At 55.8% G+C, this 12386-nt stretch overlaps 1 protein-coding gene across 9 annotated transcripts in view; it reads left to right on the top strand.

The window, feature by feature from the left end:
• AFAP1L2 (actin filament associated protein 1 like 2) overlaps positions 1-12386 on the top strand; it is a 92000-nt gene that overhangs the window by 73322 nt on the left and 6292 nt on the right. For 5 of the 9 annotated variants that reach the window (XM_054581560.1, XM_054581559.1, XM_054581557.1 and 2 more), the window contains exons 6-12: positions 207-290; positions 3040-3245; positions 4544-4723; positions 6990-7079; positions 8136-8220; positions 8755-8859; positions 11194-11405. In XM_054581560.1, the coding sequence (XP_054437535.1) occupies positions 207-290; positions 3040-3245; positions 4544-4723; positions 6990-7079; positions 8136-8220; positions 8755-8859; positions 11194-11405 (962 nt within the window). The remainder of the gene's footprint in view (positions 1-206; positions 291-3039; positions 3246-4543; positions 4724-6989; positions 7080-8135; positions 8221-8754; positions 8860-11193; positions 11406-12386) is intronic. The other 4 variants (XM_054581564.1, XM_054581563.1, XM_054581562.1 and 1 more) reach the window with 1 other exon arrangement.

Below are 12386 nucleotides of genomic sequence, written 5' to 3'. Positions count from 1 at the left end.
CTGCACGCGAAGGGGCTGGGCAGTGAAGTCCGTGGCCGGGCCCAGGCCTCTCCGGACAAGCTCAGGCCCCCAGCGGGAGAGCACTAACACCTGGGCACGGGCAGCCACCCCCTCCTCATCTGGGTGCACTTGTGCCTCTGCTCCTCGGTCCGTCCCTGCCTTCACCTTGTCTCTGTCTTGCTTTTGTGCTTCTGGATATCACACAGGTCCTCCTGGCAGAGTTCCCCCCACTGGAGTCCCCAGATGGGTGCAGGTGCCCGAAGGAGTCATTTACGCCACCATCACCTTGGGTACTGCTTGTCCCCAGAGCGGAATGCCGGTGATTCCGTGCCTGCTGCCTGGCTCTCAGAGACGGGGCGCTTGCCCCACGCGTGGCCACTGCTCTCCCCCCGTCCTTGTGCCTGGCTCCTGCATGCCGTGTGTCACCCTGCCACACACCCCTGCCTGTGGCATCCACACGCGTGGCTGAAGGACTCAGTGCTGCTTGGTGGTTCTGCCCCCTCTTCCCGAGGACAGGCTACAGGACACAGTGGCGACTGCAAACAGGGGGATGGAATTATCGGATGACCCTGCCTTTCACCTCAGTTCACCCTGGGACCCCAGGAAGCCAGTTTCTGGTTTAAAAACATCCCACATTTATGGAGGGGCTATGATTGCTCTCTCGGGAGAAATAAAGGTAATCCATTTACCCTCAGTTTCCTCCAAGCTGCTCTGGGTAGCTTGACGTACTGCGATGTGCTGTTTCTCCTCAGTTAGTCCCCTGCCCCCGGGAGGGGACTGGGCAGGTGTTCGATTTCTCTTTGGACCATGTCGGGCAGCCCCAGAAGCACAAATCAGCAAGGGGCTGGGCCGATTTCTTCACACTGAAACCCATAGCCTCCCACGTTCATTTTTGTTACTGAAGGGGGAGGTGCCCCAGTGACATTGCCTTTTCTCCTTAATTCACTTACTGTACAGATAATAACAATCCTGATGGTGATGACTTTTCTAAAAAATAAAGTCACCCTCAGCTTCCCACCAGATCAAATCGACTATTTTGGATTCTCCCTGTTGGCATTCAGTACTGATCTCTTTGCATCTTATGATTTTAAGTGTGCTTTTTCGCTTACCCTCGTATTTATGGAGTTGCAGAGCAGTCTTCAGAGTTTTCATGGATTATAGCTGCGCGGGGTGCAACTATAATCATACTTTTCCCATTCCTCTTCTGCTGACTGTTAAATTGCTTGAATTAATATCTTAATGCATGTAACCTTCCCCCCCTTCCTTCCTTTTTCAGAAACCAGTTTCCTAAGATAAACTGCCAGGACCGGGATTACTGGGTCAAAGGGTACGGGTGTTTTTCTGGCTCCTGAATCAACAGGCTGCCAGACTGTTTTCTGCACGAGGTTCGTGTTAGTTTATGTGGCCACCAGCAGTGGGAGAGTTCAGGGTCCCACATGGGGCAGGGCCACTGTTTTCAGTCTTTGCTTGTCTCACGGGTATAAAATTAAGAACCGTGCAGCATTTTTATTAAGCCAGGAAGGGGAGCAGTCCCACGCTGCCCTTAAAGAAAACCGCTATGAAAGTGTTTAAAGTGCTACTTTTAGAAATATGAAAACAACACAGAGCACATTCTTCATTGGCATTGTAGCGAGAATAACTATGGCAGTGGCCTCATGCCATTTCCTATATTCGAATTCCAAGGTGGTTCTGCCTCCTTTGTATGCGGGAAGCTAGCCATGCAGATCCCAAAAGGGACTTCTGAGGAAGGGAAGACAAGAGATGTTTCTCTTCTGAAGGGTATCATGGAGGAGGAGAGAGAATTCACTGCCCTGACTCCAGGAGAAAGAACATGTCTGTAGAAGTCATAGGGAAGCAGACGATGGGCCCACTTTCTAAGTGTTGGAGCTCCTCAGTAATAGAAGCAATAGTAAGGTAGTGAGCTCCCTGTCCATTGGGGAATTCAAGCAGAGGCTGGAGCAGCATCAAGGTTATAATAGACAGGATTCCTGGGTTGAGCCAGGGGTTGGACCAGGGACCCTGATGTTCTCTGTGTTCTGCTTTCTGGGGTGTTATTGACTTATTTTTCTCTTCGGCTGGTTTTTGTTTCGGCCTTCGATAATGCAGCGAGGCCTGGAGAATAGATCCACTCTTGCAGGGTAGCGGGGGAGACGCTGAGGTGTGTGGAGTGTGCCTAGGTTTGGGTCCAGTTTGTTCTTGGTGAGTTTTGGGAGTCTTCCGAACAAAGACGTGAGGTTGGCTCGTTGCCAGAGGTGGAGGAAGTATATGAGTTGGGGGACAAGTAGAAGAGTGAAGCCTGTGCTGAGAGGCATTCGGCGAGACGGGAAGAGAACACAGTCTGTGGAAGATACAGACTCTTTTAAAAGGTGATGACTATGCGGGGTCACTGAGGAATGGCTAGATGGCCCCTTCCCCAGAAAGCCATTTCCTGCCGTGGTTTATTTTGCCTTATCTCCCAGGAGCCACACCCCCGCCCCAGTCCTAGTACAGAACCAGGGACAGAGCAGGCCCCGCAGGGCAGGCAGCTGGCCATGTGCCCTTCTCTGGGCTCAGATGGTGACCCCTTCCTCCCGGCTACTTAGAATGACCGAGCCCCGGGCTCAGGAAGATCCTCACGCCACCGCTCACCCTTCCGATGACGCACAGGGGCCCCCGGCGGGGAATGGGCCTTCTCCAGGGCCAGCAGTCCGTCGGAGGGCAGTGTCTTGCCAGGTGTCTCTGGATTCTGAGATGACAGTTTGAGGAGGAAAAGGGAAAGACTTCTGGTTTTGTTATTTGTATGTGTAGCCAGAGACAGAGACATCCAAGAAGCTTTGCTCAGGGGGTTTTGGGACCGGAAAGTCTACCTGGGTCTGTGGTCCACAGCTGCGGGGCTGGCTTAAGGTCATAGAGGGGCCGCTGGGTTGGGGCCTGGGGGCCAGTGGCCGCTCCTGCCTGCTGCCTGCTCCCCGCCCTTCTGAACAAACCAGCATGTTCAGGAACGTCCGCTGCCCTGCCCAGCGGGGATCGGGGATGTGACCAGGCGGGTCTGCCTTGCAGAGGATGGAGAGGCTGTGAGCAGCTCCTACGAGTCCTACGATGAGGATGAAAGCAGCAAGGGCAAGTCGGCCCCCCACCAGTGGCCCTCCCCCGAGGCCAGCATCGAGCTGATGCGCGACGCCCGCATCTGCGCCTTCCTGTGGCGCAAGAAGTGGCTGGGGCAGTGGGCCAAGCAGCTCTGCGTCATCAAGGACACCAGACTCCTGGTCAGTTGGCCTCATGTCGTGTTCTGGTCTTTTCTCTCCTTTTTCGGGGGAGGGTGGACGAGGGGGTGGTCCCTCATACCCCGTGATCGGATCCTTTTATAGCAGATTTTCGCCGATCCCTGACCCTAAAATTGTATGTACAATCTTGCAGGTGTGAATGAATGTTCTCTCTTTTTTTTTTAATTTGGTTTTTATGGTTTACTATTGCCAAAAAAATTAATTCAACCTAAATCTGATCAAGCTTCTAGGAATGGGTGTTTTCTGAATGAGAAAAGTCTAGTCGTTTTCATCACTCTCACAGGGGCTCTGGGGTAACCACACCCCCATCCCATCCCGTCCCGTCCCATCCTGCCCCATCCCATGCACATTTTTTCCGGGGACCTTTTTGTCCCCCCTCCGAGAGCCCGTTCTTTCTCCGTCCAGTCCAGGCCACCAGAGGCTTTGGGTGGAGCCTCCTGCCCCGCCCTAATCCTGGCTACTGCGTTTGTTTGTGCAGCGTGAAATCACAGGTTAGGTGTCTTCTCCAAAGTCATAGCATTTTGAATTACTGAGCCCAATCCTTAAAGGACTCAGATGATACTAATCTGACCACTGCCCTGTTTCCTGCTATTTTATATTAAAATTCACAGCCTTGTGTCCTGCTGTGAAGTAGCATAGCATCATTATAAGCACCCTTTCTTCCCTGGTCACAGCATGCCCTGCGCTGTGCACGTAGTCCCTCAGGTGATCCTGTGAGGGCCCCCCTTGTGCACCTGAGAAACTGAGGGGCCCAGTGTTTTCTCTGGTTGGAGAAGAAAGTCCCTTCCTTTCTTTGCTAACGACGTCATCTTCCTAACTAAGCGGAGGTTATCTTAGCCTTCATTCCCTACGGACCCCCTCCTGGGGGAACTGAGCAAGAAATGCAGAGAGGTGGAGAGATGGGACAAGTGTTCCACCCTGGATACGCGGGTGTCGCCCTCAGAGGACACGCTTTAGGAGCCAGCCCAGTGAGACGAGAGCAGCTAGGACAAGCAGAGTCCTGGGCGTCCCTGGCTGAGGCCAGAGAGGCGGCGGCTGGCGGGAGCAGAGGCCAACCTGCCTGGTCGGGCGCTGCCACTGAGTTGCTGATGTCTGAGGTTTCAGCTCTGCACTTGCACTAGGGCATCGGGCCTGTAGGCTTTGGTGGGCAGAGCCCAACTCTAGAAGGTATAAGCTTTGCACCAAGAAGTGGGTCCTGCCATGCCCGGTGGCCCCTCCTTTGCAGACCCTGGCAAGGCCTGGCCCCGCTGCAATGCAACATCTTATCTGTTTTCTTCCAGTGCTACAAATCCTCCAAGGACCACAGCCCCCAGCTGGACGTGAACTTGCTGGGCAGCAGTGTTGTCCACAAGGAGAAGCAAGTGCGAAAGAAGGAGCACAAGCTGAAGATCACGCCGATGAATGCCGATGTCATCGTTCTGGGCCTGCAGAGCAAGGACCAGGCCGAGCAGTGGCTCAGGGTGAGGGAGCCCCTAGGCTGCTGCGGGGATGGGCCTGCTTCTCTCTGGGGCTCCCGGCCGGGGGGTGGGGGGGTGGGGGCTGCAGGTCGGGCTCCCTTTCTTTGCCCAAAAGGAAAGGATGCTGTTCGGGGAAAGGGTCTGCGATCCAGTTCCCCGGGCCCCCTGCCTCCTGAGTGGCAGCCATCAGTCTTAGGGAAGTGGGTCACAGACCCCGCTGCTGGCTGTGCGCCCTTCTCAGTCACCTGGACTTGGGGCTCCAGTTGAAATCATTTTGTTTTCTGACCCCTAATGAGCATCACCAGCCTCCTTATTAAAGAACACATGTGGCTGCCATTTGTTAGGTGCTTGCCATGGGCCATGCACTTGTAACAAATTTAACCCCCTTAACCCCACGGTAGGGAGCTGAGCTATGTTAACGTCCCCAGGTAAGTGAGGGGCAGCGTCACGTTTCAAACCTAGAACCGTCTGACTACAGTCCTGTGTTCTGCCCGCACTTTCTGCGATGTGGCCCCAGGATAAAGTACCTGGGAGGGGCCTGCCTGCCCCTATTAAAAATGAGCTTGACGATTCCAGAAGGTATAAGCTTTGCACCAAGAAGGGGCCCACAGTTGCAGAGGGATCTCCAAAGCCAGCAGGTCCCCTGGTGAGGCCAGAGGGAGCCAGAGAGAGCCAGAGAGGCCCCTTCCTTCCTTCTGCCGAGCCCCTCCTCCATCACAGCCACATGGATGCATTACCAGAGCAGGAGCTTAACCTGCCCTCCACCCCCACCCATACCCATGCACACACACACACACACACACACACACCTGCAGGTACACACACTTGCACGCACACACCTGCAGGTACACACACTTGCACGCACACACCTGCAGGCACACACACTTGTATGCGTAAATGTGCATGTGCACACACAACTGTCTACACAGACACACGCATGCGCACATTTGTGCACACCCACACTGCTCTTGCGCCCAGTTCCCAGTGCTGCTCAGGTCCATCCCGATTCTAGCCTCTCCCCAATTCTCGTGCCGTCTTCCTGAGACCCCTGCCCTTACCCTGTTCTTGCTGGTGGGGTAAAGACGAGAACACTTGGAGAAGACACAGCCTGCCTGGCAGCCCTTGCAGAGAGGCCCTTTCCTCCCTGGCCAGATGGGCACAGAGGTGGTGGCCTTGGCCGTGAGGGCCTGGCTCTTGAGAATCCAGGCCCATTTGCAGCGGGTGGTTAGCCTGTCCAGTGGGGTCTGGACCAGACGCCTCTGTTGTGTCAGATCTGCCTGCCTGCCCGGGGCCTCTGTGTCTCAGCTCTGCCTAATGGTGCCTGTGCCCACAGGACGGGACGGGTATATGACAGTAAATGGGGGATGGTGCGTGTGGGACAAGAGTCCCAGAAAAGGCAGGCACAGGGCACAGCTCTCCCAGAGAAATGGAAGCCCCACGCCCTGGAGCCTGGACTCCTGGCTTAGCGCGCTTCCCCTGGGCACGCCCCCAGCTACGAGGGGGACAGCAAACTGGCCTCTCACGTTCTGGGTCCTTCATCCACCAGAGCCCACAGCTGCCCGCGGCACAGGTATGGCCCCGTCTTACTACAGGTGTGGGGACTGAGCTCAGACCCACGGCCAGTCTCAGGAAAGAGAAATGCCTTCCGTTTCTCCTTCCCCAGAGCCATTTTTCCTTTTGTTCTTTGGCTTTTCCCATTTTAACCCCTTTCCATGAGCCACACTATGCAGAGGCTGAAAAAGGAGGGTCTTTGAAATCACTCTTGCTAAGTCCACACCCCCAAAGGGCTTCTGGCCGGGCAGTGTGTTTGTGGCCACCCTGGGCTGTTACCTGCTGGGACTCCCCCAGGTGGCCCCAGCTCAGAGCACGGGGTTGCTGCTGAGCACAGCCAGAGCCACCTCTGACCGGCGTGTCCCCAGCCTCGGCCCACAGAGCTGAGGGCTCTGTGCTCTGGCCACATTTAGGCTTGGTTCTAAAAGCCTCCCTGCCCCCTCTGTCCATCCCCAGAATATGTGGGGGCCTGCAGGAGACAGGGGGGCTAAGGAACAAGCCCACCCCTCACCCCCGATCGCAGCCTGCCCAGCTTGGTCCCAAAGCCACGCGCAGGCCAGGTGTTGGGGTTGGGCGGTTCTCTGTTCTTAGGAAATCGTGCATGTTCTCTCTCACCTCTGCCCACTGACCTTGAGGGGCCCCAGCTTGAGGGAGTTCGGGCTGGGCCCGCAGGACCTCGGGGCCCAGGCCTCTGCTAACGGCTCTCCTCCTGCCTCAGGTCATCCAGGAGGTGAGCGGCCTGCCTTCCGAGGGGGCATCCGAGGGAAACCAGTACGGCCTGGAGGCCCCGCGCCTGAACTGTCAGAAGGTAAGTCTCTGCTCTGCCTGGGGGTCAGTTCGAGACCACATTTTCTCCATTAAAATTCAAAGTATAAACTTGGGAGCTTTGTTCTCACATTTCAGTGCAATTAATAAGAAAGGATAAGGACAGGAGCCCCGGCTTGGCAGGAAACTAATGAAAGTGACACAGAACTTAAATTATTTCTTGCTCAATGGGGCAGCAGTCAGGGGGACCAAGTCCCTCTGCCCTCCCCTCTCCAGCGCGGAGATTGATTCTTCCGAGCTCGCTCTTCCCGCCTACTCCCCAGGAGAGATCCCGGGGCTGGGGAAACCTCTCTGTTTTGACCAAAGGGCTCATTTGCATGGAGCTGCGGGATCCCCGCTTAGGGGTCCAAGTTGAGGAAGCTGGGCTGGGTGCTGACCAAGGGGCAAGCCTCACCCATGGGTGACAGTCCATGTCCCTGAGTATCTGCAGGTAGGTGCCCTGAAGCCTGCGTGTGAACCGAGTGGCCAGAGGGTCACTGTACCTCACTTGGGCTCCCCACCCCTGACCAGGAGGACAGCGGAGGGTATGCAGAGGGCTTGAGCAGGGAGGGGGCCCTTTGCTCTTTGGGGAGGCGCAGGCCACCCCCGTGGAGGGAACACCACGAGTGACTGAGGCAGGGCTGTTGGAGTTGCCGCTCATTGCTTGGTCACTGACAAGAAACAAAAATCAGAGTAGATGTAGGTTCTCTTTACGCTGGGGTAAGAAACAAGAGCTCTCCCTAAAGCCCTGCCATGCAATGTCTCCTGGGTGGACCCATCGGCCCTCGGTCCTGTCTGAAAGCCAGTCCCGAGGGTGGGGCGTCCCGTGGCTTACCTTGCAGAGCCTGGAGTAAGTGCTCTGGGGTCGGGCGGGGGGACCCCAGGGAGGGAGGGTGGAGGCAGGCCCCCCGGGGAGCCCAGGCAGAAGCCCAGCCCACATCCCACCAGGGACCTGGCACCAGGTGACCCCCCCAGTGTGATCTATTGTTTTCTCTTAGGTTGTGGTCTCCGAGGTAACCATTCCCGGACAAGATCACCCACTTGTCTCTTTCTCCCGCAGCCTGACATAACTGAGAAGTACCTGTCAGCCCAGGAGTATGGAAGCTCCGTAGACGGCCACCCGGAGGTCCCAGAGACCAAAGACGGTACCCGTGCTTATGGCTTTCAGCCCAGGGTGGGGTGGGCAGGGCCCAGGCTGTGACTCGATTGTGTGGCTCCACGCTACTGGGTTTTGACAGCTAATTCTAACATGCCTCCAATTTATAAACTACTTGGAAATACTTTCCAGCTCACAGACCTAGGGAAAAGGGACAGACGACTGAATTGAAGTTTCATGACGTGCTGGGGGTGGAAGAGTACTCATTTCTTCTCGTTTGCCAACCCAGTTTTAAGTGCCTTTGAGCCCATACAGTCTGTAAAGATTGTCCAGTGCTCACACATTGCCCAGGGGAAGCCAGTGTGCCCCTCTTGAGTGTGTGAATCTGGGCACAGCTGACCCTGGGCTGTCGACCCTGGTTTGGGGAGGAGTCTGTGTGCGTGTGTGCGCTGGTGTGCATATACACGTGCGTGCAGGGAGGGGCTAATGTAGTAGGAAGGGGCTTCTATTTTTTTCCACCTACCATAAGGGCAGGTGCATCAGCTGTGTGCAACACTGATGGCTCTTTCTGTCATCTTGACAGTCAAGAAGAAATGTTCTCCTGGCCTCAAGCTGAGCAACCTAATGAACCTGGGCAGGAAGAAGTCTGCCTTGCTGGAGCCTCCGGAGAGGTCCCTCGAGACATCCAGTAAGAGTCGTAACCGCCTCCTGGACCACAGGACTTGTCCACTAGGCTGCAGCCTGTCTCCCGGAAGGCAGCTCAGACAGGGGAGGCAGGGGCCTTAGGTCTTGCTTTAACCATTTTTAGGGATGGGCAGCCTGTGGCTCAGTTTCTGTGTATCTGCACTGCAGGTAGTTCTTTAGGTTTAACCAGACTCTCCTTGCTGCTATCCTGAATCTTCCGTGCAAGTGAAGGGTAATTGACTGCTGCCCTAAAAAAAAGAGGTCTTTAAAAAAATACATTCACTTGATTGATACTTACAAAGCTTGGCAGGCACCACATTATGGAAAAGGGACCCAGCAGGTGGAGAACAGAGGTTACAGCTTTACACCCATAACCACATACCTGCTGTCTTAGTAGCTGTAAGGACCTGGGGACAGAAAGAACCTTTCCCACTCCCTGGGCAGAGGTGGCTTCCTGGGCCTGAGCCTTGGTGGGGTGGAAGGACCGGTGGGGGCCGAATGGGCTGGGATGGCACCTGGGAGTGAGATGCAGGCAGGTGAGATGCATTTAGGGGCTGGCAAAAGCCCCTAGTGCTGGGACAGTGTGTGTGTACGGGTGCTGGTAGGCTCTTAGAGGTCATCTCGACTGCCCTTATTCAGCCTTGGGGAAACCGAGGCCAGGGGGAGTGGCGAGGGAGAGAGACCTCTCCCACAAAGTGTCTTGGGTGAGCCCACGTACTGGTGGTCAGCCTGGGGCTCATGGCCGTAGCTCTCCCGGGACCCGCAGGCCGTTACTGTCTACCCCTGGGCCCTTTCCTCTCACTCACGGAACCACGTCCCAGCATGGGCTCTTCCCCTCAGTCCCTGTTTCTTCTGTGTTTGGAGGCTGGCCGGGGCCTCGCCTTTGGAGCCCGCTGCTCTTCCAGCCAAGCACCCCGGGGCCTTGGGGCACGGTGCTGGGCATGGGAGCCTGGTCCCAGTGAGTCACTTTGGGAGATGTGGCTGGGTTATTGCTGGAAGTGAGTCAGCAGCAAAACAGCCCCCGTCCCCTGTGGCTGGGGAAGGGCCTGAGGGAACACAGATGTACTCCTTCCCAAGACTCGGCGCTCACGCCTCTCTCCACCCAGAGAGTTGAGATGGGCCGGTGGGAGGCCTGCCCGGATGAGCTAGAGGTCCCAGGTCCTGGCCTCCCACACTTCCACTTTGCTACCACGTTGTGATGTCCACGTGGCTCTGAGAACTTCATGATTCCAACCGCCTGGCCAGCACTGGGTGGTGGGAAGGTGGCCGTGCACTTTGACCCTGCTGCGCGAGCCTAGCACATCCCAGCTAAGGTTCCCAGCAACTGCCAGGCGCTTAGGGTAGAGAAGGAAGCTGCTCTGTAAGCCAGTGCTCCTGGGAAGGTGAGCAGCCCAAGGTGGGGGAGGGTCCCAAAGGCTGGATTTTACTCATCTTTGCAGCCCTAGGGACAAGACTGTGCTTGACACGTGGTGTCAGCTCCCTAAACGTTCACCCAAGCGGGGAGCCGGAGGCTTGTCCTCTCCTTGGGAAGCTGAACCCAACACACCCAACCATTTAGGAACAGGGAAGGGTTGCCTACAGAGTGTACTGAAAGAGCAGCTCCCTGGTAGACAGGCTGCAGCGCACAGACCCTGGGTGCTGGGCATGAACGTGCCAAGTTCATGCCCTTGAGAAGCATCCTGTCCAGTTGGAGAGGCCGACGTAGAAGCATAGAGTTTCACTGTTACAGATCCAAGTGTTCAGAAGGCCGACAGAGCAGGGAGTGCAGGATCCAGGGAGGGCCAAGGCCAAGTGCATCTGGGAGGCTGAGGAGCCATTGGCCAAGTGGAGGGAGACTTTGCAGGCTGAGGCTGAGTGGCCTGGGGATGGCAAGGCTGTTTGGGGGGAGGGGTGGGGAGAGCTTGGAAACAAGCAAGGGGACTGCCCCTGCCATGAGGAGACCTTGGCTGGGGTGAGCTTGCTGCCCGTGGCCTAAGTGACCAGAGGCCATAGGTGGGCCACTACAGGCTGGGTGCTCAGAGGCATGGCGATGAAGTCTGGGGTGGGGACTCCTCTGCCCTGTACACCTACAGAGAGGCTTTGTGTAGTTCAAGATGCAACTCACTTCCCTCGGGACACACCTTCCCACCCCTCCTCCCCGCCCCGAAACCAGGAGAGCCATGCAGCTCCGCTTCAAAGGGTGTAGCTGATGGCATGGAGGAGGGGAAAAGAATGTACTATGAGATTCACAGGCTCTGTGAGTTTAAAGTTTTGGGACTGAGATTCTGGGGAAAAGCTAGGAGGCCCAGAGGTGGGGGCAGCCGCCCGCACCTTCCTGCAGCCTCCTCCTCTCCTGCAGGTTACCTGAACGTGCTGGTGAACAGCCAGTGGAAGTCGCGCTGGTGCTCCGTCAGGGACAGTCACCTGCACTTCTACCAGGACCGGAACCGAAGCAAGATGGCCCAGCAGCCCCTGAGCCTGGTGGGCTGTGAGGTGGTCCCCGACCCGAGCCCGGACCACCTGTATTCTTTCCGCATCCTGCACAACGGCGAGGAGCTGGCCAAGCTTGAGGTACTGCGGGCCGGGCTGGGGGTGGCAGGCACATCGGGGCTGCAAGGAGTCCTGGGTTGTTTTTGTTTCCTTTGCCTGAGATTGTTTGCATTTTCAAAACTTTCCATTGCCTTTCTGACCTCAGGGTGGTTGTGTTATAGGAGCGGACAATGAGCGACTTCCTGTACTTAGGGCAGAAGGGGTATTTATAACTCTCTGAGCTGCTAGCAAAGCCTTTTGGGGATTCACAGTGGGTTTGATTTAGTGTGTGTGTCACCAGATGCAGCCTGGTATATAAAACTGATGCCTGTTAAGGCTTATCTGGGGGGAAGAATCAGGTTTGTGATACAATTACATTTCTCCCACTCCCCACCCTGTCTGATGTGAAGTCACATTTACAAAAATAAAAGGTGACATAATGCCTTGCATTGAGCTGGGCAGGTCAGAGCCAGAGTTCACAGGCTCAGAGGCACACACTTCCCATTCACTCTTGCTCACCTGGTCCTTTACGTGGGCGGCTTCATCCGAATTTTACTTCAATACTGCCCTCTCGTGGCCGAAAGATCCACATCCCCAGTTACTTCTCAGGGACAAGTTTGTACATTTTTCTGGTTAGTAAGTACCTACGCAGTACGATAGTATATGAACAAGACAGATATGTTCTCTACCCTCATGGAACTTACATTCCAGTATTCAAGGAAGATATTATCAATTCATTTCCTTGATTATTTAGTCCCAGTTTCTAGAAAGTGGTGGGAGGGAAGGGGGGTTGCTCCTCACAGCAATGGGAGAGCCATTGCGTTTCGAGGGAGGGCGGCATGCTCAGGTTTGGGTGTTGAGGTGCTCCACCCACCTGCTGTAGGGGAGTGGATGAAAGGAGGACAGGAAGGGACATAATGAGACCTGTTAGGAAGCTGCTACCGTGGCCCAGGGTGTCAGGAACCAGGGGGTGCCCATAAAAAGCCGTACTGAGAAACCCACTTGAAAATCAATGGCACAAGG

The sequence above is a fragment of the Pteronotus mesoamericanus genome, unplaced genomic scaffold, assembly GCF_021234165.1.
Source record: "Pteronotus mesoamericanus isolate MK-2021 breed Mesoamerican mustached bat unplaced genomic scaffold, CSHL_Meso_final contig_657, whole genome shotgun sequence".
NCBI lineage: Eukaryota > Metazoa > Chordata > Mammalia > Chiroptera > Mormoopidae > Pteronotus > Pteronotus mesoamericanus.
The sequence above is the reverse complement of the archived record's forward strand: the minus strand, read 5'-3'. Positions and strand labels throughout refer to the sequence as shown.